Source organism: Thalassophryne amazonica, chromosome 11 (assembly GCF_902500255.1).
Source record: "Thalassophryne amazonica chromosome 11, fThaAma1.1, whole genome shotgun sequence".
Lineage (NCBI taxonomy): Eukaryota > Metazoa > Chordata > Actinopteri > Batrachoidiformes > Batrachoididae > Thalassophryne > Thalassophryne amazonica.
The window spans coordinates 64,303,868-64,325,448 of record NC_047113.1 but is presented as its reverse complement, the minus strand read 5'-3'; the positions used below and the strand labels follow the sequence as shown (position 1 = coordinate 64,325,448).

The 21,581-nt window shown below is 39.7% G+C and overlaps 1 protein-coding gene across 3 annotated transcripts; it reads right to left on the bottom strand.

Annotated features, from left to right (window-relative positions):
- Positions 1 to 1,942: 1,942 nt before the first annotated feature.
- maea (macrophage erythroblast attacher, E3 ubiquitin ligase) lies at positions 1,943 to 20,952 on the bottom strand. 3 transcript variants are annotated; one of them, XM_034181999.1, is made up of 9 exons: positions 20,842 to 20,952; positions 17,445 to 17,627; positions 14,231 to 14,434; positions 13,116 to 13,238; positions 12,564 to 12,640; positions 12,305 to 12,413; positions 9,215 to 9,348; positions 7,486 to 7,681; positions 1,943 to 3,760 (listed from the first exon to the last, which is right to left on the bottom strand). In XM_034181999.1, exons 1-9 carry the CDS (start codon positions 20,908 to 20,910, stop codon positions 3,665 to 3,667), a joined length of 1,191 nt encoding a protein of 396 aa, XP_034037890.1. In that variant the 5' UTR covers positions 20,911 to 20,952; the 3' UTR covers positions 1,943 to 3,664. The 3 variants fall into 3 exon arrangements, with proteins under 3 accessions (XP_034037890.1, XP_034037892.1, XP_034037891.1); XM_034182001.1 differs by lacking the exon at positions 20,842 to 20,952 and adding an exon at positions 20,029 to 20,250; XM_034182000.1 differs by lacking the exon at positions 1,943 to 3,760 and adding an exon at positions 3,819 to 3,845 and having other exon boundaries at positions 7,423 to 7,681.
- Between the last annotated feature and the right edge of the window lie 629 nt (positions 20,953 to 21,581).

Sequence of the window (21,581 nt, the reverse complement as noted above, 5' to 3'; positions counted from 1 at the left end):
TGCAAGAAAAGGCAGGATTGTTCAACAAATGGAACAAGCAAGGGTTTTGTTCCAGAGTCCTAAATGCAAATCAACCCAGACGTGCACACATAACCATAGTTGTGGAAATCCTGTAGTTTTGTTGCAAGAAACAACTTAAATTCCACTACGTGTGTAATATTAGGGCCCCTTCACACATAGTACGAATGTGGCTGAATTGTGCATGAAGCAGGAATCATATACAGTATGTGTAAAATTGTAGCTGCCTCCAACGCCTCGTACACCTGTTGCTACAACTATTTACATACACCAGCGGCTGAAAGAGTGTGTCCTGTGAGATGCCCATTTGATCCCTCTCGTTGCAGGCATCAGAAAAATTCCAGGCGATACACATGAACATCTAACATCGCTTGCCTGACACTTGTGTGTCTTGTGTGAATGTGTGGCCATTCGCACTAGCAGCACGAAAACAGTCAGCAATCACTTTCAAGCTGGATGTGACATTTGTCTAAGTGCCCACACCAGTGTGGAGTTGCACAAAGCAACACATGTGGTGCGTGTCTTGCGCATGTCATGTTCCCCTCCCTCCAACACATGGCGTGCCGGGGTCTGGGCGCTGAACGGATGGGGGGGTTGCGTCCGCCCACAGCCGACGCTGTTGTGATCTCTGCTCCTGGACGTCCCAGCTGCAGGACACATTCTGTGTTTGGAAGGACATGAACTTACAACATTCCTCCGTGAGGAGCATGTCTCTGCCTGCTGTCCTCATGTGGAAATACATAAAACATCTCCCACCTTTGCGCCGGGCTGCAGCGGTTGCACACAGCGCACCTCCCCCATGTCCTTGTTGATTTCAGGCATTTTTCCGCACCATTTACAGGACAGCGATGGTAGCGCAGCGGTAAAGTTTCTGGCTGGCAATCAGAGCTTTTGTAAATTGCAGGTTTGAATCCCTTGGGTGGCATGCGATGTGGTTACACATGCTCCAGCTGCTCACACTGTGACGGTGTCGTAATGTCACAGCGGGTTCGTTCACGCCTACCCGTTGGCTCGATGTTTTCGTGGTTTGCTCATACGAGCTGTTCTGCCGTGATTCGCCCTGATTTGTGCTTATTTGTACTATGTGCGAAGGGGCCCTGAATAAAAACTGATTATGCCAGAAGATTGCATTTTAAGACAAATTTGTGAGTGTGTATGTATGTGGACTGGCACTTGCACACTGCAACCTGATGAAACACAACCAAGCTCACTAACCTGTAAAGAGCACCAAGCAGCAAGACTACACACCAAATGGCTCCAAAACAAAGTTTGACCTACTGTACAATATCTGACAAAACTGCATTTGCAGAAACATTGACGACATCCAATTTTATATTAACCTTGAGTGGTGCCTCTTCCATTTAAAAATTCTCTCTCCATTTTGTGCACGTGAAGTTAAGATGCACTAAACAGAGCTTTGATAAGCACCTACACAAACATATACATTCGTGTATTTGCCGCATTCTTCTAAATGGATACATGTGAAAGTTCTTTGAATCCTTTCTTTGTGTTTCACCAAGATGCAGCGTTGCTTTCAGCCAATTCAACTCCATGTACTTGGTAGCACTACAACGATTAATAATACCAGAGAAAAATAATGCTCAACCATTTTTAGGTCATGCATTAAAAAAAAATTCCAATTGTACCCCGGGTCCACATTTGTAAAGTAGAATATTTGGTGCTTTTAAACCTTATTTTGGTGCTACAAACAGAATATTTTTAGGTTTTAGACTGTTCGTCGGACAAAGTAATCAATTTAAAAACTATTAAATCTGATTCTTGAAAATGGTAAAAATAAATTACAGATTTTGATTTTAAACATATTGGCTTCAGCAGATGCAGCACAGTAAAATCAGTACAATGCTAGGATTACTGTATCTTTTCTATCATTACTGTTGGAAAAACATTCCTAAATAATTGCTTAGGTAAAAATTAGTCAATTAATAAACAGATATATAGAGATAAAGTTCAAATTCATTCTTTTAGCTAAAAAAGGGGGGGGGATTTGGTCAGTTGTAGAAAATGAAGAATGTCAGAACTCACACAAAGGAAGACTTGATTATTTAAAAAAAATAAAAGTCTTACTTGAACATTGTGCAAATGCCAATATATCAGCAAGTACACATAACTAATAGTATTACCAAGTTAATAAGCAAAAACAATGGCTTTCTCAGAGAACAGAACATTACACCAGTGAGTTACCTTCAGACAACTTCAACCTATGCTGTAACTAACACATCCAGCAAAATGAACTTGCTCAGTTCACACAGCATTCTTGTCAAGAAGTTAATTAGTTTGGATGACAAGTGTCCAAATATCAGAAAGCTGCTCACCTCCAACAGGAAGAATAAAAACGTGTACAACTGTTTTAAGGTATCCCAACCCCCCACTGCAGACTTTTATTTTGTCTGGTGTTATGAAACAGTCCAGTTTATTTCTGTTGCATTTCACCAACTCATTAACCCAAATAGCAGTAATAACCTCACCATACCTCATCAGTGCCCACTCTTGGGCTGTGTTGCCCATTTTTGAGCAGTCATTGGATATTCAAGCAATCATAAAACTTATCAAGAGCCTGACACTGTAGAGTAGATGTATGTGATCAGGGACTCTGTGGCTTACTTTGAATCGATTAAGCAATTAAAGAAGTGTATTTTAAAACAAGATGCATCTGGATTTTTTATCTACCAGTAACATATGGGAACATCATTCCATTTAAGATGAATTGGGTGGGGAAAAAAATTAATTTTGGCACCAATTAAATATTTTTTCTGTTAGAAAACACTCCTCTCCCCACAAAAGAAATTTTGGAGTCACATCAATCCAATAAAGTATCTTTAAATCTGTTCAAATTCAGAACACCTCGAAGCCCTAATCTACCAATTTTTATGCTTCCTGCCAGAGGTGAGCATGTTCTTCCACATATCTGCGCCGCTAAGTCTTTGTCTTACAATATCACCAAAACCCCCAAACTTGTACAAGAAAAAGAGATAAATTCCTATCTAGTATATACATTTAACAAGGTGCCTGTTTCAGGTCAAACTGGGCTCCAGTTTCACAGTCAAAGGGGGTACAACATGCAAAGTGGTAGGTAGTTCAAAGACGACCCGACGCGTCCAATAACCTACAAAGACCATGGTCTATCATGTGACTTGACAGCCATGTTTAGTTTGGGGTGGGGGGGTTTAGATGGCGTCTGGCAAATTGGTTAACTAGACAAAACTGAGTTAATGCAGTTCTTCCGCATTACCCAAATAACAAAACAAATAACCACTAGTCAAAAGAAAAGGTCAACATAACCTCAACATGTTTATTTGTTATAGTAAAACCAAACACCTACCTAACTATGTTTTTTTCCTCTAATCTTCTGTGCAAACATTTGTAAAATAATGACCATGTTGATAGTTCATGTGCTTAAATGGATCACATCAACTTGTTCAAGCCACACCCACAGAAAAGGCCCCAGGTCCTGTGTAATAAAATGTCTGGAAACGGGGGCTCGGATTAGCCCAGAAGAACTGTGGAAGTTGTGAACTTCAACCAGTCGTGTGCAGGGAGGGGCCAGATTGTAGAATGTGTTAGGTTTGTTTGTATGTGTGGGGTGTAGAAGAGCACTGTCGCTAATCTGAAGAGGCCACATGAGCGATCACATAATGTAGACCTTCTCAGCCTGAGAGAAGTTGAAGACTTCTTTGGTTCTGGGACACACCACTTTGTCATCTTGGCGAATAGACAGAAGAGACTAGAAGAGACCAAAAGAGGATGGGAAACCAAGACAGAGGGGGGAATAAACATTATAATAACATTTTTTTGATTTATACAGCACAGTAGGGTGGCCAAAAAAAAATGTTTTATTTTTTTAATTTCAAATCGCACAACCCTTCATTTTAGGAGAAATGGTGAAGAAAACATGTTAAAATTTCATGAAAATCCATCATGTCTCAGTGGTCTCCCAAGGCCCCACTGTTTTTTGCAAAATTAGAAATTTCAGCGAGTCCCGTCCAGAATAACGCCAGTGTCATTACACTACATAAAGAGTTCTATCCTTTCCAATTTGACTGAATTTAACCTTTGGTCAATATAATCAAGAACAAAATGCATCACACCCAAAATATGATGAACATTTATTGATTTAATTATATCACTTTCTACAAATAGATACATTTTCGTTAATACTATTACACAAGTATTACGGCGATTATATGTTCCACTTAAAATCATTTTATTCAAACTTAAACAATATTAAACTTAAACAATATTTCCACTTAAACTTTTATTCAACATTAAACTGTAGAACCAATGGCCTATTAGTTATTGAACCAGTATAGGTGACAACATTAATAATGTAACAAATCAGACTATTATTGAAAAAATAACATGAAAGAGCCATTTTTGTAGTACATTAATATCTAAAATATAGGAAAACTGTTTCAATGCTGAAAGAATCAAACAATTTAAAGTTACTCTTAGCGTGCAGTCATAATATGAGAACAGTTAACTGAGGTGTTTCGGATTGTCTCTAGTTCAGACATGCATGAGTAATCAAACAGTAACAGACTGAATTCACGAGTTGTTGCTTTGTAGCATCTGTTGGCTACCGTGTGCTGGGTAATCGGGAGAGTTGGGAGATTTTCCGGTGGGCTGGTCCAACCTGGGGCCGTTGTGAGGGGGTGTTAATATATGCATACATATATGACCACTGTTAGGCTACACAGCAAGACACTTGGGCTGCTGTATCTTAAAGAGAAGACATTAAGTGTTATAAATGTTTTACAATCACGAAAATTCACAAGAAAATAACCTAAGACTGCTTCTTTTGCAACGCTGTTATCTTTTCCAAAGCCTAAGGTAGGGGGGACATACCATTACACATTTAACACCCCTATGCATTCATTACAGTTAGTTCAGTCCAATCAACCCCTGTGCGCCCAGATGGGACTTGCGCTACTAGCAAGTATAGGAGGAGTGGCCCGTGAGTGAAAAGATGTACAGAAAAAAGCTAGGTGGAGCTGAAAAAGCTAGATTAAGAAAATGAAAAGCTTTGGAGGAAGATGCTGCCAAGTGTGCAAAGCTCAAAGATATTTTTTCAAGAAGACAGAGCGAAGAGGGAAATGGTAAATAGGGCCAGGCACCCGGATGTCAGCCGTATCAACATTTGTAGTATAGTACCACCTATTCCAGCTACTTACAGACTTGACTGACTTAAGCCGGGCATACACTGTAGGATATTTTCAATCGTTGTACTTGGCTCCAGCTCAAACTGTGCGACAAAACAGCAGGGTTTAAAAGTTCAGAGCGCATGATTCATGTTCTCCCACTGTACGGCCCGATGCTCTGATGCGATCTGACTGCTCACATTGTACATTCAAAAACCACACGTCACGCTCGTGTTTCCAGAAGCAAAACGTAACAGAAGTTTTTTTTTTTCTTTTTTTGAAAAAATTTATTTCATGCCTATCAGCGCGCACAGTGAGTGAAATCAGGTGGGAGGAGACTGAACGCATATGCACGCGTGCGCGCACACACAGCAGGCAGCAACATGATTCACGAGAGGACGGTAAAAAAAAAAAGAAAGCATAAACATTCATAACAGGTGTTGCTACTTACACTGTTGTATAAATAAACTATATTTCATATAGAGTCTTACAGCTGTGCTCATCTGTCGTAAATCCTGTTGTTGTCTGCTGTGTGTATGTGTGCGCGCGCGCACATATACGTTCAGTCTCCCCCCACCTGATTCCACTCACTGTGCGCGCTGATAGGCATGAACTTTAATATATTAGGTTATTGCGAGGGAACGCAATAAAAAAATTAAAAAAAAAAAACATAAGACTTTACATGAGATCACTGTTTGCTCTCTCCAGTGTTTGCACATGCACAGTGCGAGACATAATCAGCACGTAGACGCTTGTAGCGCTGCTTCAACAGCGCGGAACCCTCACGAGCCACGACGGCCGACCAAAATATCAAACAGGTTTGATTTTCATCCGACCATATGATTACCGATCAGGAGGTGGTCGTGAGATGTTAAACACAGCTGGTTACTCCATGTAGACGGCACGATGCAGGACGCATGATTAACCTGAAACTCGGCGCGATCCAAAAAATTCTCGCATGAGTGAAAAATTGGCTGAAAAAGGGCCAAAAATTGCACAGTGTAAGCCCAGCCTTAGGTGGTGCACTGGTGAGTGAACAATACCATTCTTGTTTTAACTAACTTTTACTTTCTATTATAAGCCACCCAATTTTTACAGTCAGTCAGCACATAAATGCTGAATTTAAATGCTACAGCAGAACTCTTCTTATTCCTTGTGCGCTGGCGGTTTGTGGGCCGGTTGGATTGAAAACTCCCGGGCTGAAAAATGTTCCCAGCACGCCCCTCTGTCTGTTGGGACCAGTTTCAGTGGTGCTCAACCACCTGGTACAGCAGTTGTCGCTGCTCGTCACGTTTAACATTCTGAAGCATTGAGCAATTTAGTAGTGTTCAATAATTAAGTATGATATCAAATAAAATATGATTTTCATGTCCATACCTGCATACTGCTTTGTTGTGTGTGACCTCTGAATGTCTGTGCTTTCTTCATGAAAAAAGACTGTGGTTGCAATATCAAGCATGGATCTCTTCAGATGGGTAGGATACACGGTGCACTTCAGCTGGGAGGTTGGACTCCCATGGAAAGTCAGCATGAGCTCTCACCCTGTGCATGTGTGTGATCTGGCTGATCCCCTACCGAACTGTTCCAAATCTCTTATACTTGAGACTGGATCTCTTGAAGTTTATTTGACAGGCCATTGAGTTTTTGAGAGATGATTTTGCATCAGTTTGTAATTGGTTGGTAAGGTTAGTCCTTACTGGCGTAAAGTGCCTTGATTTGACTTTCTTGTGATCTGGTACTATATAAATATAAGTGAATAGTATATTGATGTGTATGTCTGTGTGTCGACATGTAGTAGTGAATTTATATTTATGTAAATATGACTGATTAGAATTGTTGGACTTGTACTAGCAGGGGTGGGCGCTAATAAGCTTTGCTTCAGCCCACACCCTTTCGGACTCACTAGTTTTGTCTGTGTTTGTTTGTGGAATTGTTCATTTTTTTCTATTTGAATATTTTGTGTGCCGAATTAAAAAACTTTGTCACTTTTCACTTTGATATGTTACAGACCCGATGAAAACTGACCTTTTGTGATAGTTTTTGACAAAGACTTCATTTGCGCCAAATCCTACTGAATTATACTGATCTTTAATGCCTCGGAGACCACTTCCACTTATTGGATTGGCTTAAAATTTCACAGGCATTGTTCTTTACCAATGATTCTCACAAAATAGGGGGGGTGTGCGATATCAAATTTGGAAGAAAAAAAAAAAAAATCCTATACATTTTCTGGCCACCCTACAGCACACACACCATAAAATGAGTGAAGAAAACCAAGAATACTGTAACATGCAACTTCAGATGTACTCACATTGTAACCATAGACGTATCCATTGGGCAGCATCATTGGAGGATTGTTTTCATTCATGACCTCACCAGAGATCTTACAGACTAGTCTGGAGTTGGCGCAGTGGGCCATGGGTAGCGGCTGGGCCAACTTGTTTAGAGACTTACTGCACACTGGACAGTCTGGGTTCTTAGAAGTACCATCCTCCTTGTAGCACTGACTGAAATATACATCAAAATTAAGGGCCACAATAACATGAGGTGAAGAAATGAGACAATTTATGACACTAGTCTGGATTACCACAAAGGAACCCCCCCACACACACATCAAAAAGAAAAGGCAGCCTACACTTTATCACTGCACATTCAACTACACCCTTTGTATCTTATGATTAGTTATGTGTTTTCATTCTGTCTGGTCTTTGATTTGCTTGAATAAAAAGTCAATAAATAACTAAATTTTGTAAAAACATGTCCCATAATTAGGCATCCTGTTTAACTCAAAGTGCAAAAAGATGAGCTGTAGGAAACTATACCAGTAGTGTAGTTTTGCAGAACCACCAAAGATGCTAGATTTTCCTGAAGCAGCTTGTTATAACCCCCCCTTACAATCAACATTAATCCAAACTGATATGACTATCTTTATCAGCTGTAAATATATTTGTGGTATTTCGGATTCACTTCTGCATATTGAGAGTCAACAAAAGGACAAAAGTCCATCTTTTTTTAATAAGGAATATTATACATGAGTATTTCATAAATATTAATATATTTTAGTTTTGTTTCACAGTGACTAAAATAATATTTTAGTTAGATGAAACCACTAATTACCAGGGATGAAATGAAGCATTTATGAAGTAAATGTGGCAATTTGCATGTAATGCATTTCTAAATCTCACTTCTAGTTGGGAATAACAACTCTGAACGGTGCTGGAACTTACAGCACCTTTACTTTCCAAGAGCTGTTCAACAGAATGGCTCATTCCTGCATCCCCCTGAAAACACACCTGCAGTGTACTGAAGCATCTGTCAGACTGAGAGCGGAGCTGAACTACACTTATTTGTGCACACCAGTGCAGAGGCTGTAGCATGCAAAGTGCTTCAGCTGCACTGACACAAAATTGTTCCTGCAGGGTTTTTCGGCAGTATGTCAACTGTGAGACAATGAGAAAATATTTTATTTCTGATTTACCACTATGATAAAGAAGAATGAAGCTCTCTCCCGACCACCACTACCATCTCCTGACATTGTGGGAGGGGCTAACTTTGAAGAATGTAGCTTTCTATCCATGCTCAGCTGTAGGTCATTGCAAGCTTTTATAGATGAATGAGTTTGAGCGTCACAACATTAATTAACAGCAGAACACATTAGCAGACCTGCAGTGCTTAAAGGATAGCTTCTGTGTTGAATAGTATCATTAGGTTAAAAGCTCAAGTTTGAAATGTTCCTTCATTTCTACTTTTCATAATAAAAGTGTGTGTCTCAAGAGGCAAAGTTGTGTGCAAGAATTTATTTTTCATAGACCCTGTGTTAATTTTTGCCACTTCATTTTTTTTTCTAAAATACAAATTTTTAATAATAATAATAAAAAAAAAATCTAATAAAATGTTGAAAAACTACTGGTAGAAATTCTGGTGATTATTTATTGCCAACTTACCCAAAGAACAAACCAAATTAAAAAATAATATCACAAGATTAACTGATTGGAAAGTTGTTCTGTAGTTGCAGACTAATTACTGGTATTGCAGGATACGGTGTCTTGATGGCAGACAGACCAGCTTGCAGGGTGATTGTGAAGACAGAGTTGTTTCCCAGTTGGTGCAGCCTGTAGTTGTCATATCGGAATTGCTGGATGAGCATTTTCCAGCGCGCTGGGTCCAAAAGATCCTGATGAAACAGTAACTGAAGTTGATTTTTACATGTAGATTAATCCATTATCAAACCAGAGAATGGGTGAAATCTGAATGCAATAAAAATGCACAGTCACGGACCACCAAAAACAAATCAACTAACAGGTTGCACAACTGTTCTACACTGTGATGTTTATGCACCAAATACGTCCTTCATCGGGGTAGAGTACGAGATTATTTCTGAAGACCTCTGGAAACAACCTTCATCCAATCAATTTCTTAGAAATAAAGAACAGAAAACAGATGTGAAGCCTCTTTCTCAACAGATATCGATACACTGAAGACTAGACAAATGTGTGTGACACGCGTTACTTCAAAAACGCACTCTGGCCAACTCCTCATGACAATTTTATACAGACCAAGGCACCTTTTGTTGAAGTCTGTTGAGAGTCAAAAGCAAGTGATTTCAGTTCACAGGATAACTGACCAATCATAGAGGTTTGTTTTGAATCAGCTGATTAATGGCTTCCTGGTGCCCTGAAACAGCCGAGGCTGTGGTCCAGTTTAACCGCAAGGATGATCTGTAAAAAGAAGAACTACAAACTGAAAATGAAGTTACAAATAATCTTAAATCCTTCAGTTGGCTTGGAATTTTAGGACCGCCATTATAGAGATTAGTTTTATTAATATGTAGGTTAAATATGTAAATTCATGTTAGTCACATGCACAACTATGAAAAACAAAAACATGAGCTCACTTACAGCTGAGCATAAACATTTATAAACAGCATTTCAGAGGAAGAAAACAACAACAAAAAACTTCACACTGCACTATCCACAATGTTAGCTTTAAAGTAGAGCCTTTCACTTCAGTTCCTGTTACACAGAGCACAAAGAGCTGGAACAGATGTTACATTAGTTTGCCTCAAATTGTTTTTTTTTTTTTTTTTGCAAAAACTATTCAATACTTCAAAAGCTCCCAAACTCTTTCTGTGAAAGAAAGACAACCCAAGTCCAAAATAACAAGAGCTAGGATAAATAATAAGTAGAACTGTCTAGTGCAGGGGTGCCAAATACGTTGATCGCGATCGACAATCATGTCTGGCACATTTGCACAGATCTGTGCATGGAACATTCTTTTGCAGACATATACAAATGTCTGCATCTCCGCATTCATTATATTTTTACTGTTACCAATGCAAATTCCATTACACAATCATGCAATTGCATAAAATCACAATTACCATGAAATCAATTCACCACGAGATACTATATTCCAATTATGCAATGGCTCAGCAGTAAAGACAACACAAAACAACAACAACAACAACAACAACAAAATTGTCCAGAGGCTCCCTGTGCGGCAACAAATCTAAAGTCACAATTACCATGAATTGGAATGGCCATGAGATATGGTATTTCCATCATGTAATTGCTGGAGAATTTCTATTATAATAGACAAGTGGCACTGTGTGCATGTATGCATGCGTGCATGTGTATGGCTTCGATCAAGAAGAAACTGGGGAGAGCTGACATTTGCTGCTTGGTATGCTTGGGCCAAGGATGAATGCTGCCAAAAGAGAAGGTTGATAGGACTAATATTTTTGGAGAAATTGGGGATATTAGCTAATTTCTAATTTTAGTGAACAATAGACATTGTGCTGCAGTGCATCATGGGAGTTTGGGGTTTTTAAATGTAATTGTGGTTCGTGTGAGTTTAACAGTGTTGTCAGTGTTATTGATTTACTGTGTTCATGTAGTTCAATTGATTTAGTCAGTTTAGTTAAGTGTCATGTTGCCGTTACCATGAGTGAAAACTGTTGTGTGTTTGATGTCTTCAGCCACTGTCTCTGTTTGTGGCTGTGTAAAAATAAAAGCACCTGCTTGCACCAGAATGCAGAAAAGACACAAAGCTCTGCGTGTGTGCGCATAACTTTGATCCCGGACAAACTGGTTTGGTATGTTATGTGGAAGTGCATCCGGCGTAAAACTTGTGCCAATTCAACATGCAGCTCCACCATGGATTTGCTGTGGCGGCCCCAAGTGCAAAACAAGGGAGTAGCCGAAGGGACTTACTTATAGTATTTTGGGTTAAGGATGAACGCCACCAAAATGGAATGCTGATAGCACTAATATTTTTGGAGAAACTACAGATATTAGCTAACAACACTGAATAATGGATGTTGATAATTAAATTCTGGACTCACACGCCATTCCAGCAGGGGGCGGTAGATCATCTGTAGCTTAAACGCATGCATGCATGATTTTGTTTAGTAAGATCAATGTAAGTACATAATATAATTGTAAATATATTAAAAATACATGGATGACACAAGAAAGTAAAAAACACATTTCCATTGTGTTCCATTTAAAAAAGAAAAATCAAATGACAAAATAGATGTAATAATCCATCCATCCATCCATTTTCTTCCGCTTTATCCGGAGTTGTAATCTTTCCCTCCACCCAAATGTAAGCAACAAAAAAAACAAAAACAAAAATACTGACCAGCACTTACTGAGAGATGATACGGCAAAATTTTCATTTGGTTTCTCAACTGTTTTGATGGAAAAATTTACAACTACAGCATCCCTTAATTCCAAGAACTGCTGTTCCCACAATGTTAAACCTGAAGATAACCACAGGGTATGGAATATCAATTATTATAATTAAAAAAAAACCTTCCCAGTGAAGGAGGAGTTGTGTATCATGAGTAGTGGGAGCTGGAACTGAGTGCTTTCTATCTTCACAATTTATACTACAAACAGTGTTGTTTGGTGTTATCATTAATAGGGCCAGAATGTTATAAAGATAATTTGAATCAATGATGTACACATAAAAATCACATACAGCATGCAATACATGTAAACACAAGTTTCCATGTAGTAATTTAATCCTTTAGCTTAAAGATTTAATGACAGCACAGCTATCCTCAAACAACCCAGAGTACCTCTGTCTTAAAATTGACAAAGCTTATGAAAGATGACAGAAGTTACCTTGTAAGGGGAGATGTGTGTATCTGATGGGAAGGCCAGCATACCCATCACCTGCCGAACTTCATCCAACTGTCCGCCCTCTGCTTGGCTGAAGTGCTTTCGTGCGTGTCTGACATTCACACACAGTACATAGAGGGTATGTTCACAGTGACTAAAATAATGCTAACACTTGTTTAAAAAGTACAGCCCTGGTAGACTTTCTGACAGGGCTGTAAAGAGAAAGACTTAGCTGCACGAATCGAGAATGTGAGTGTTCTACCTGACTGCGTCCATGCGTTTGTTTTGTCTGATGAGCTCAATGAACTCTTGGATTCGCAGACTAAACTCAAGGCAACTCTGAAAAAAAGAGAAAAAGACAAAAGTTGACACCCATGTTTCACAAAAACCTCGTTGTTCTTACTGCACCCTTCATCAGCTAAGGAAGCGCAGACAACTGCAGAGCCGCCTTTCAATATTATACCAAAAACAGCAACAAGCAGGTTTTAACATTTTAACATAAACAGAAGTTTATCTTTCTAAAGAAGGTTTTTATGTTAGAATTTTTCTGTTTATGTATACTGGAGGTTCTACTACAATAAATATAGATCCAACTGTCTATTAACTGAGAGATGAGGGGATGGAATCCCAATTACTGTTGTCTAAGACAATCAACCCCAAACCAAACATGGTGCTCAGGTCAGCACATTGTGTGGAAACACCTGAATTTGGTGCATATGCATGATCATAAATTGCTTTGGAGAAAACCATCTACCAAACAAATGCATGTTTGAAGAAAAAAGCTGAAATCTTGACTGTTCCTCAAATTGAATACCTTCATCTTGCGGAGGCGAGACTTATTGTCGTGGCACCAAGCCAAGCAAGTGGCTGTCTCCTGCCTCTCCAGAGACTCCTCCACCTCTTTAGCTGTGAGGAACATCTCTATGTTGACCAGATCCTTTAAACACAGCAGTGAAAATGTGTTAAAAGAATAAGAAAAGCAATATTTAACCAGCAACCTTAAACACACAACCAATAAGCAAGCAGATTCCGTAATTGCAAGTAAACTGAAAAATGGTACTTTCAAACACCAAGTGAAACAACAACAACAGCTTGAACCAAACACACATACAAGAAGAAAAAATAATTTATAACAGATCGACAATTCTGAGAAACCGCTTAACCTATACAAAACTCAAACAGGCCAGAAGCACTGCAGTAGGTGCCCCCCTCTTCCTGGCCCCCACGCTAATGCTGAGAAAAATCATACCACTTCTATCAATTTATACAAATTGCAAAAAAAAAAAAAATCTACCATGAACAAAAAACTCCCTCACAATGGTTTAAAATCTTATTTTTGGTTTAGGATCTACATCTCAAGTATATATATATATATATATATATATATATATATATATATATATATATTTTTTTTTTTTTATTTTTTTTTTTTCCCCCCCCGTTTTTCAGTGTAACACCTATTTTGATGTCCTAAATCAAGGTCATTTCATCTGTGGGTCAAGGACAAAATAAAAAGTGAGATGCATTATCCCCTTCCATCAAAAATCACATGTCCACAATCAAGGTAGATTTGAAGGTCAAACAAGAGACACAAAACTATAGACTATCCTCTCCCAATATGGCATTTGTACGTGACAGACTGACGAACCCCAATATTGTAGTTTCCATGACAACACGTTAAAACCAGAGCTTATACAGTACGCATATATCAATCATACAGATTTGCTTGAGTGAATAAATATCAAAACAACTATTTTTTTAAATACTAAAGTTAGCTCAACTTGTAGACATATCGGCTATTAAAGGATTATTTCATCTTTTTTAATATCTTAAAAAAAGGCTTGACTACAAAATGGTGATTCTTAAAAAAAGAAGAAACAAAAAAGTAACTCCAAAAGAAGTAAATTCCTTTCATTGTGACTCTATTACCTCTATCCCACTCTGTCTGGCCAGCTTAACGGCTGTGTTGTAGTACCCGCAGCGCAGCAAATGCTCCACCATCATACGGTCCATGCGCTTCTTCTTCCATAAGTTGACGGAAGCCGGCTGATCACTACTGTGCTCCTTCAAGTGCTCAATACGACGCTTACAAAGTTTGGCACTCTCATCTTCTGCTTGGATAGACTCGGCAGCCTATGTCACACACACACACGCACGCACGCACACACGCAAAATTCAAATTAATTATTGGACTTAAGCACAAGAGTAAAAATATGAGCTTTCATTTTTATATCAAACACACTGTGATACTGTGTAACAATTTTTGTTCCTGGCAGATAAGTGTCTTTTTCCAACTACATTTATTGCAAAACAATAGAAAAAAAACAGATTTTCATGGCAAACTTTGTTTTTTGGGCTGAACAGCAATTTTAACCCTTCAAAACACAATTTTCTGACTTTTTCACAATAAAACTAAAATACGGAACATAACTGCAGCAAGGTTTATTTTCAAACATTTGAAAACAATTTTACAAAATTAAAAATGAACAGTTTTCCTTGATTTGCGAATATGCAATGAATCACTTTCCTTATCAGACCCCAAATTTAGTCCCCCATCATGTTTTCATTGTAAGATCCCTGATATCTGTGTTCAAAATCCATTATGTCTTGGTGGAAGCGCTCCCCATGATCTTCTGAGTATACCCCCATGTTGTCCTTGAAGTTGTCATGGTGAGCATCCAGAATGTGGACCTTCAGTGACATCCTACACCCCATTTGGCCATAGTTTCTCACCAAAGTCTCAACCAGTTCCACATAATTGTCAGCCTTGTGGTTGCCCAGAAACCCATGGACAACATCAACAAAACTTTTCCATGCCTCCTGTTCCTTTGCTGTCACTTTCTTTTCAGGGCACTCTATGATTTTCTTGACTTGCGGTCAAATGAAAACACCAGCTTTCACTTTTGCCTCCGACAGCTTTGGGAAAAAGTCTTGAAGATACTTGAATGCTGCAGACTCTTTGTCAAGCGCTGTGACAAATGGTTTCATGAGACCCAGTTTGATGTGCAGAGGAGGGAACAAAACGTTGTGAGGATCCACCAATGGCTCATGTTTAATGTTACGGCTTCCAACTGAGAATTCAGTCCTTTCTGGCCACTGCTTCCGGTGATAATGTGCTGCCCTGTCTCTACTGTCCCAAAGGCAGAGAAAACAGGAAAACTTGGTGAAACCACCCTGGAGTCCCATCAAAAATGCCACCATTTTGAAGTCCCCAATGACCTCCCATCCATACTCATCATAGTTCAAAGCTTCCAGCAGATATTTGACACTGTAATCCTTCTTGAGATGCACTGAATGAGCCAAAGGAAGTGATGGATACTTGTTCGCACTGTGCCGTAGCACAGCCTTCAGGCTTCTGGATGAGCTATCAATGAAGAGTCTCCACTTATTTGATTACATGCAATTCCAACTGCATTGAACAGTCCTGAAATGTCACAACAATAGAACAAACTCTCTTCCTTGGCAAAGAAGCTAGAGAAAAGTTGGTGACGTTTTCTTTGGCTCGTTACTTGCACACTTTTCATCCAACAAGTCCCACTCCTTCAGCCTTGAGATCAAAAGCTCAGCATTTAACTTTGTTAGTCCAAAAATCTCTGAGGTCATTCAGATCTCCTTGAGTTGGGAAGTAAGGATTCCTCTCACAAACTGTATCTGTAATGTCACAGTCCACTTCACTGTTCTCCCCATCCTCTGATTCAGTGCTTTCTTCTTCTGATGGTTGTTTTCTTTCTGGAGGTGAAGGTACAGGAAGCTCAGCACTATGTGGCACTGGTGCAATGGAAGATGGAATGTCAGGATAAGGAATAGCAGGTGCATTCTTCCCACTTCGGCATTTGGAAGGATCCACCATGCAGAAGTAGCAGTTGGTTGAGTGGTAAGTGGTTTCACGCCATATTCTTGGAACAGCAAACTTCATTGCTCTCTTTTCCCCTCTGTTGTTTAGGCTGTTTAATTTTCTTTGATTAAAGAGTGAAATATTCATGAACAAAGGAGATTCTTCAAACCACAGTAAATTACTCTCCTGTTCTTGAAAGTTCTTGCTCACTCTGTACAAATGAGGAAGGTTTTCATTAATATAATTGCTTTGTCAATATTGTATTATGTTTGAAATGATGTTTGAACCCTTTTGACATGATCACAAAAAGAAAATATGATGACCACAACTCTGATAAATGGACAACTTTTTCAGAAATTAGTAGTGACCACTCAGTGAATGCGAAAACTGTTTAATTTGCAATTTCATTGTCCTGACCACAAAACCAAAGTTTGGAGGTCAGGACCACTCTTTTCTCTTTTGAATGGTTGTGAAGAAATGGGAAATTATGGTTTTAACCCAGGAACAAGACAAAAGTGAAAATTTGTTACTTAGTACCGTTGTTACGCAGCTACTTTTTCAATGACCAATCTAGCAATGTTGGAATCTGAATGGGAGCGGGACAAATTTGATTCTTAGATGTATCGCAATGTTTTCAAACATGAATAAATTCATAAATGTATTTTTTTCAAAATTCTAAATGTTAATAAGTGGTTTGGAATTCTTTGTCAAATCAGTGCATACCCTGAATGCAGCACTTCAGACGTTGAGTGAGGAATCTGAGTGGAGGGTTTTGATTGTCCTGGATCAAGACAAAGATCCAGGCATTCATTAATGCTCTGGAGTTAGGCATCAACGGTATCTGTATGTGGTCAAAATGTGGAACTTGCAGAGATATTTATTTATCTCGACAGTGACATTCAACAGTGGCCTAAGGCAGTGACAAGATGTCTTTGGTACCACATCTCTTTGGAGTATCTTTGGCACCACTGTGGTGTCAAATGGGCAGTTACTTGGAGAGACTCAGAAGAGGAGTACCACTTGCATTGTGAGGGAATATCAGCTACGTTGCCTGGACCCCGGCAACTGGAAAAAGTCAAGGGGACGTTCACAATTCACCTTGCTACTACAGCTAGATGGCTAATTTTGAGAGGTGGGGGTGGACCAGTTGTCTGACTGGATGGCTGCTATCCAGTACACAGGGCAGCTCTGTATTCTGGTTGATGCTGAGCCACGTGACACAAGCACATTGTTCCAGACATAACATGAACACACACACCATACGGATGGCGACCTGAAAGTGTTTGCTTCTATATGTTCGTTTCTCACCTTCCTCTTCAGGGCGTTGAGTTTTTCCACAACGCCATCTAGAAGTGACACCACGGAGTCAACCACAGGGAAGCTGCTCAATGTTTTCTCCAACTCTGCAACTACCATCGTCACGTGACTGGTCTCGCGGTCGATGTTCTTCTGAGCTGCTCTGAATCGTTTGTTCAGAGTTTCATAGGGGACCTGCAAAGAAAATGCCACTGGATATCATCCTTAGAATATGCTCAAAACAGTGTTAGCAATGGCAAAATGTTTGCAGCTCAGTACATCTTGACATCACAGATGCTTATGAAAACTGACTGAGAATTCAAGGTTATCCATGTAATGTGGAGTTGAGTCAGGAAGGGTATCCCATGCTGGTGACCCTGAGCAAAAAAGAGAGACGCCAAAAGAACTGTTTCCCACAGAATGGTAGTATATTTGTGGTAATAGTCAGGGGTGTTTATAGTGTGCTAACCTCAACTAAACTACTGTTAACTTAAAGATAGAACAGATTTTTCAAAGGCATAAAGTAGATTTGTGCACTGTTTAATGATTTTTAAAGGGCATCTTTGCTGACTAAGAACATCTTAATATAAACAACACTAAGGATTTTTCCATACTTTCAGGGGGAAACAAACTTAATTTTCTGTTTCATGTTAGCACCTTCATCATCCCAGTTAAATTCACCATATGGCCTTATTTGTAATTATTTATTTGAAGAGTTGGTTCTCCACAATTGACAGTCTTTTTACAAATAAAAATAAACTAGCTCTGGTGGCCAAGTGGTTAGTGCACTTGCTTTCGGTGTGGAAAGTTCCCGGTTCAAATCCCACCCGTGCCGCATTTCTCCATGCAATGTGGAGTCACATCAAGAAGGGCATCTGGCGTAAAACTTGTGTCAATTCAATTGTGGCGACGCATAATGAAAAAACAAGGGAGCAGCTGAATGGGCTTACTTTACTATCTGAGCTAATGTGACTGCATATTTGCATGCATTTGTACAGAGGCAAAACAATACCAGGGGAGGGCAGAGTACTGTAAAGCCATACTCAAGTAAAAGTCCGATTACTGATATAAAAAAATGACAAGTAAAAGTGAAAATTCCTCTAAGAAACCTACTAAAGTAAAAGTTAAATAAAATCAACACTGAGCTTAAAGCAGTGTTCCAGTCAGCTTTTCAAGGGCCAAGGTGGAAGGAAGAATCGAGGGCACTTTTGCCCATATTCTGCCCATAGAATTTGCCAAAGAGGGCAGGTGCCAAAAGCATGTGATGCTAGGATTGTGAATTTTTCTTTTCTTTTTTCTTAATAATTACAAAATGTGAACAACAGACTGGACATATATGAAGGAGACTAGTGCGAGAAGCCACTAAAAGAAACAACTCAGAAGGAGTTATAGGATTCTGTGGCTGTGATTGGAAAAACTGTACACAATGCTGTAAATGATTATAATACATGAATGGTTAGTTATACATTCATAACCAGTACAGACAAAAGCACATTTTGATTGTTTATTTTCCATCCATTGTGATGTTATACAGAAGCAGCATGTGGAAAAAATATCTCATCCTTCCATAGATCAATTACTTTTTTTTTTTTAAATCAAATTTATGCATTTGCTGTCTGAGATTTTTTTTTTTAATCTCCAACATGTGATATTGGGGGGGAAAATTGTCTTAAATGAAAGTAATCAACAAGAAACAAGTAGAAAATTAATTAAAGTTCCTTTACTTGTTTTGAACTAGCACATGGTATCAGACCTGATGTGAGAAGATGTAATATATAGGCTATTTGTGACACAGGGTGACAACAGGGTGGGTATATAAATGACTAATTACCACAAGTGCTACTTAGCACAACCATTTTACATCACGAGATATCACTGAGCCTGTGTAGCTACCTGCATAGAGCATTTAGAATAGTAGATAAGGAGCTAGACCTGTCAAAACATAGAACTACCCACTCATGCTACCTGTCTGTGTCATGATCTGCATTGTCTCTGTCCTCCAAGCTGTAAATGGGCCTTGACTCGGGAAGTAACCTGTGTCAGGCTGGCCACCCATCTCATCAGCTTCCCATTATGGAATTTGGAGATAAACATCAGCACCAACTGGCCTAGTACTACACCTACTTGGCTCTTTGGAGCAAATAGGGCTCAACAGAACAACATATCACAACATGGTTGTTAAGCATTACTACATTTTAAGAAACAACCCAAATTAAATGATGTCCACAATCATGAGGTGTATCCCGACTTGTGTGAAACTATATACTGATCTGATTACCGGTATGTATAGCCTCGAAAAATTTCCCCACCTACAAAATTCATCCAATATAGGTACCTCTGTTATATAACACCACTGTATTGCTGGATGGAGCAGCATTGTTCACCTCCATCTGATGCCACTTTTAGCATCACTCCTGCCTTAAAATGGTGCCCATCATCATGTACCATCACTGTTACTGCAGCATGCTAGCAGACAGGCAGACAGACGCATCCCCACGCCACAGCCAGGCTCCGTGAGCGCAGACACCGACTTAAAAACATTAAAATCAGCACATTAATCACCGTCACCGACAACATCAGCCTCATGAATACTCACAGCTGAGGACAAGCGACGACGACGACGACGACTGGACATGCAGCCACACAGACAGACAGGGCAGCTCGCACCAGTTCCAGCTACTCTTTGGTGGCGTCGCAGTAACGTTGTGTCAACGGAGGAACCGTGCGTGTGTGCGCCAGCGGGATGCGATTCCTCCGCCTGGCCATTTTGGAGCGCACACAGGCTGACGACACAGCGCTCTCCGCATGACAGCACACCGCTTTACACCCATTACAAAGCTCGGTGACGATCGGGCCACGCTGCCGTTCTGCCTTCTTTCTGACGTGATTAACCGAACCAAACTGAACCAGCAGGCCGATCACACATGCACACGGTTTAGCTTCTTTGACGCCGTGGATGGATCATGAACAACCATGTTTGTGATGTGCTCTGAAAAGGTTAAAATCAACAGTCGACGGCCAGCTTCACAGCCTTAACAAATCAACTCGAACTGACATTAAAATAATATTTATGAAAATAATAAAATAAATTATCCAAGCTCGCGGTTGAACAGCAGATCGGAGGCTCTCGCAACGAACAATTCGAGCGGACAGCCACCTAATCGGCGTTTAAAAGATTCCACTTTATGAATCTGCACCAAATTTAATGTTGTTTCTGCGGGGTTTTTTCATGCTAACTCACTGCCGAAGCTAATCGAGCTAACCTTAGCCTCCCTGCCAACTTCGCTAGTCTCAGCAGCTAATACACCCGATTATTCCCATTTTCTGAATATCGACAAACGCACAGCGTATTTGAACAACAAGGCAATAAACTCGCTGTTAATATCCGACAGCCCGTGTTTCTGTTTACCTTCAGGGTGGGGTATTCTTGGACTTTTAGAGCCATGGACAGCTGAGAAGCTGTCTCCTGCACCGCCATCTTGGTTTTGTGGTTTCACAGTGTTTGTTTTTTCCTTTCTTTCATCTTAGGATGGCCTTGGAGCTCACTACCGCCATCTGGCGACATGGTGTCACCGCAGGTATTTGTGTGCATAGACGTGCAGTTTTTAAAATAGTATTCTTTTGCAAGACTAGAGAGGCACTCAGAGTGAATAGAAGTCTTTTATTGTTGTCACTCACTGAGTAACAATCAGGGATAATAAAATTCTACAACAAATCAATAAAAATACATAAATATTTTCAATTTGTGTAAAAGCCCACAATGGAACATCCTGGTGCCTCTTACACTCGGTAACATCTCCCAAAGGAAAATGGGACCTTTCAACTATATTTACAGCAAGAACTTAGGCACGTAGGTGAGTGTACCATGTTGTCCTTTAACCTGAGTATCTGGTTCAGTTTCCGATCATTTCCAAAAGACCGTAGTTGCGTTGTTTGTTGTGTGCACGATAAGTACTCTGGAATTTGCCCCGCATGGAATGCTGTGCAGTGCAAAGCGTTAAGTAAGCAGTTCTCGGACATGCATGCGCCAAGGGCATATGGCTCACTCTATAACATAACATTGCGCCAAATTTTCGTAACTTGCCTAAGGAAGGGTAGACAAAGACCCTTAAATGTGACCCAGATGTGACAATCAGAACAATAACATCT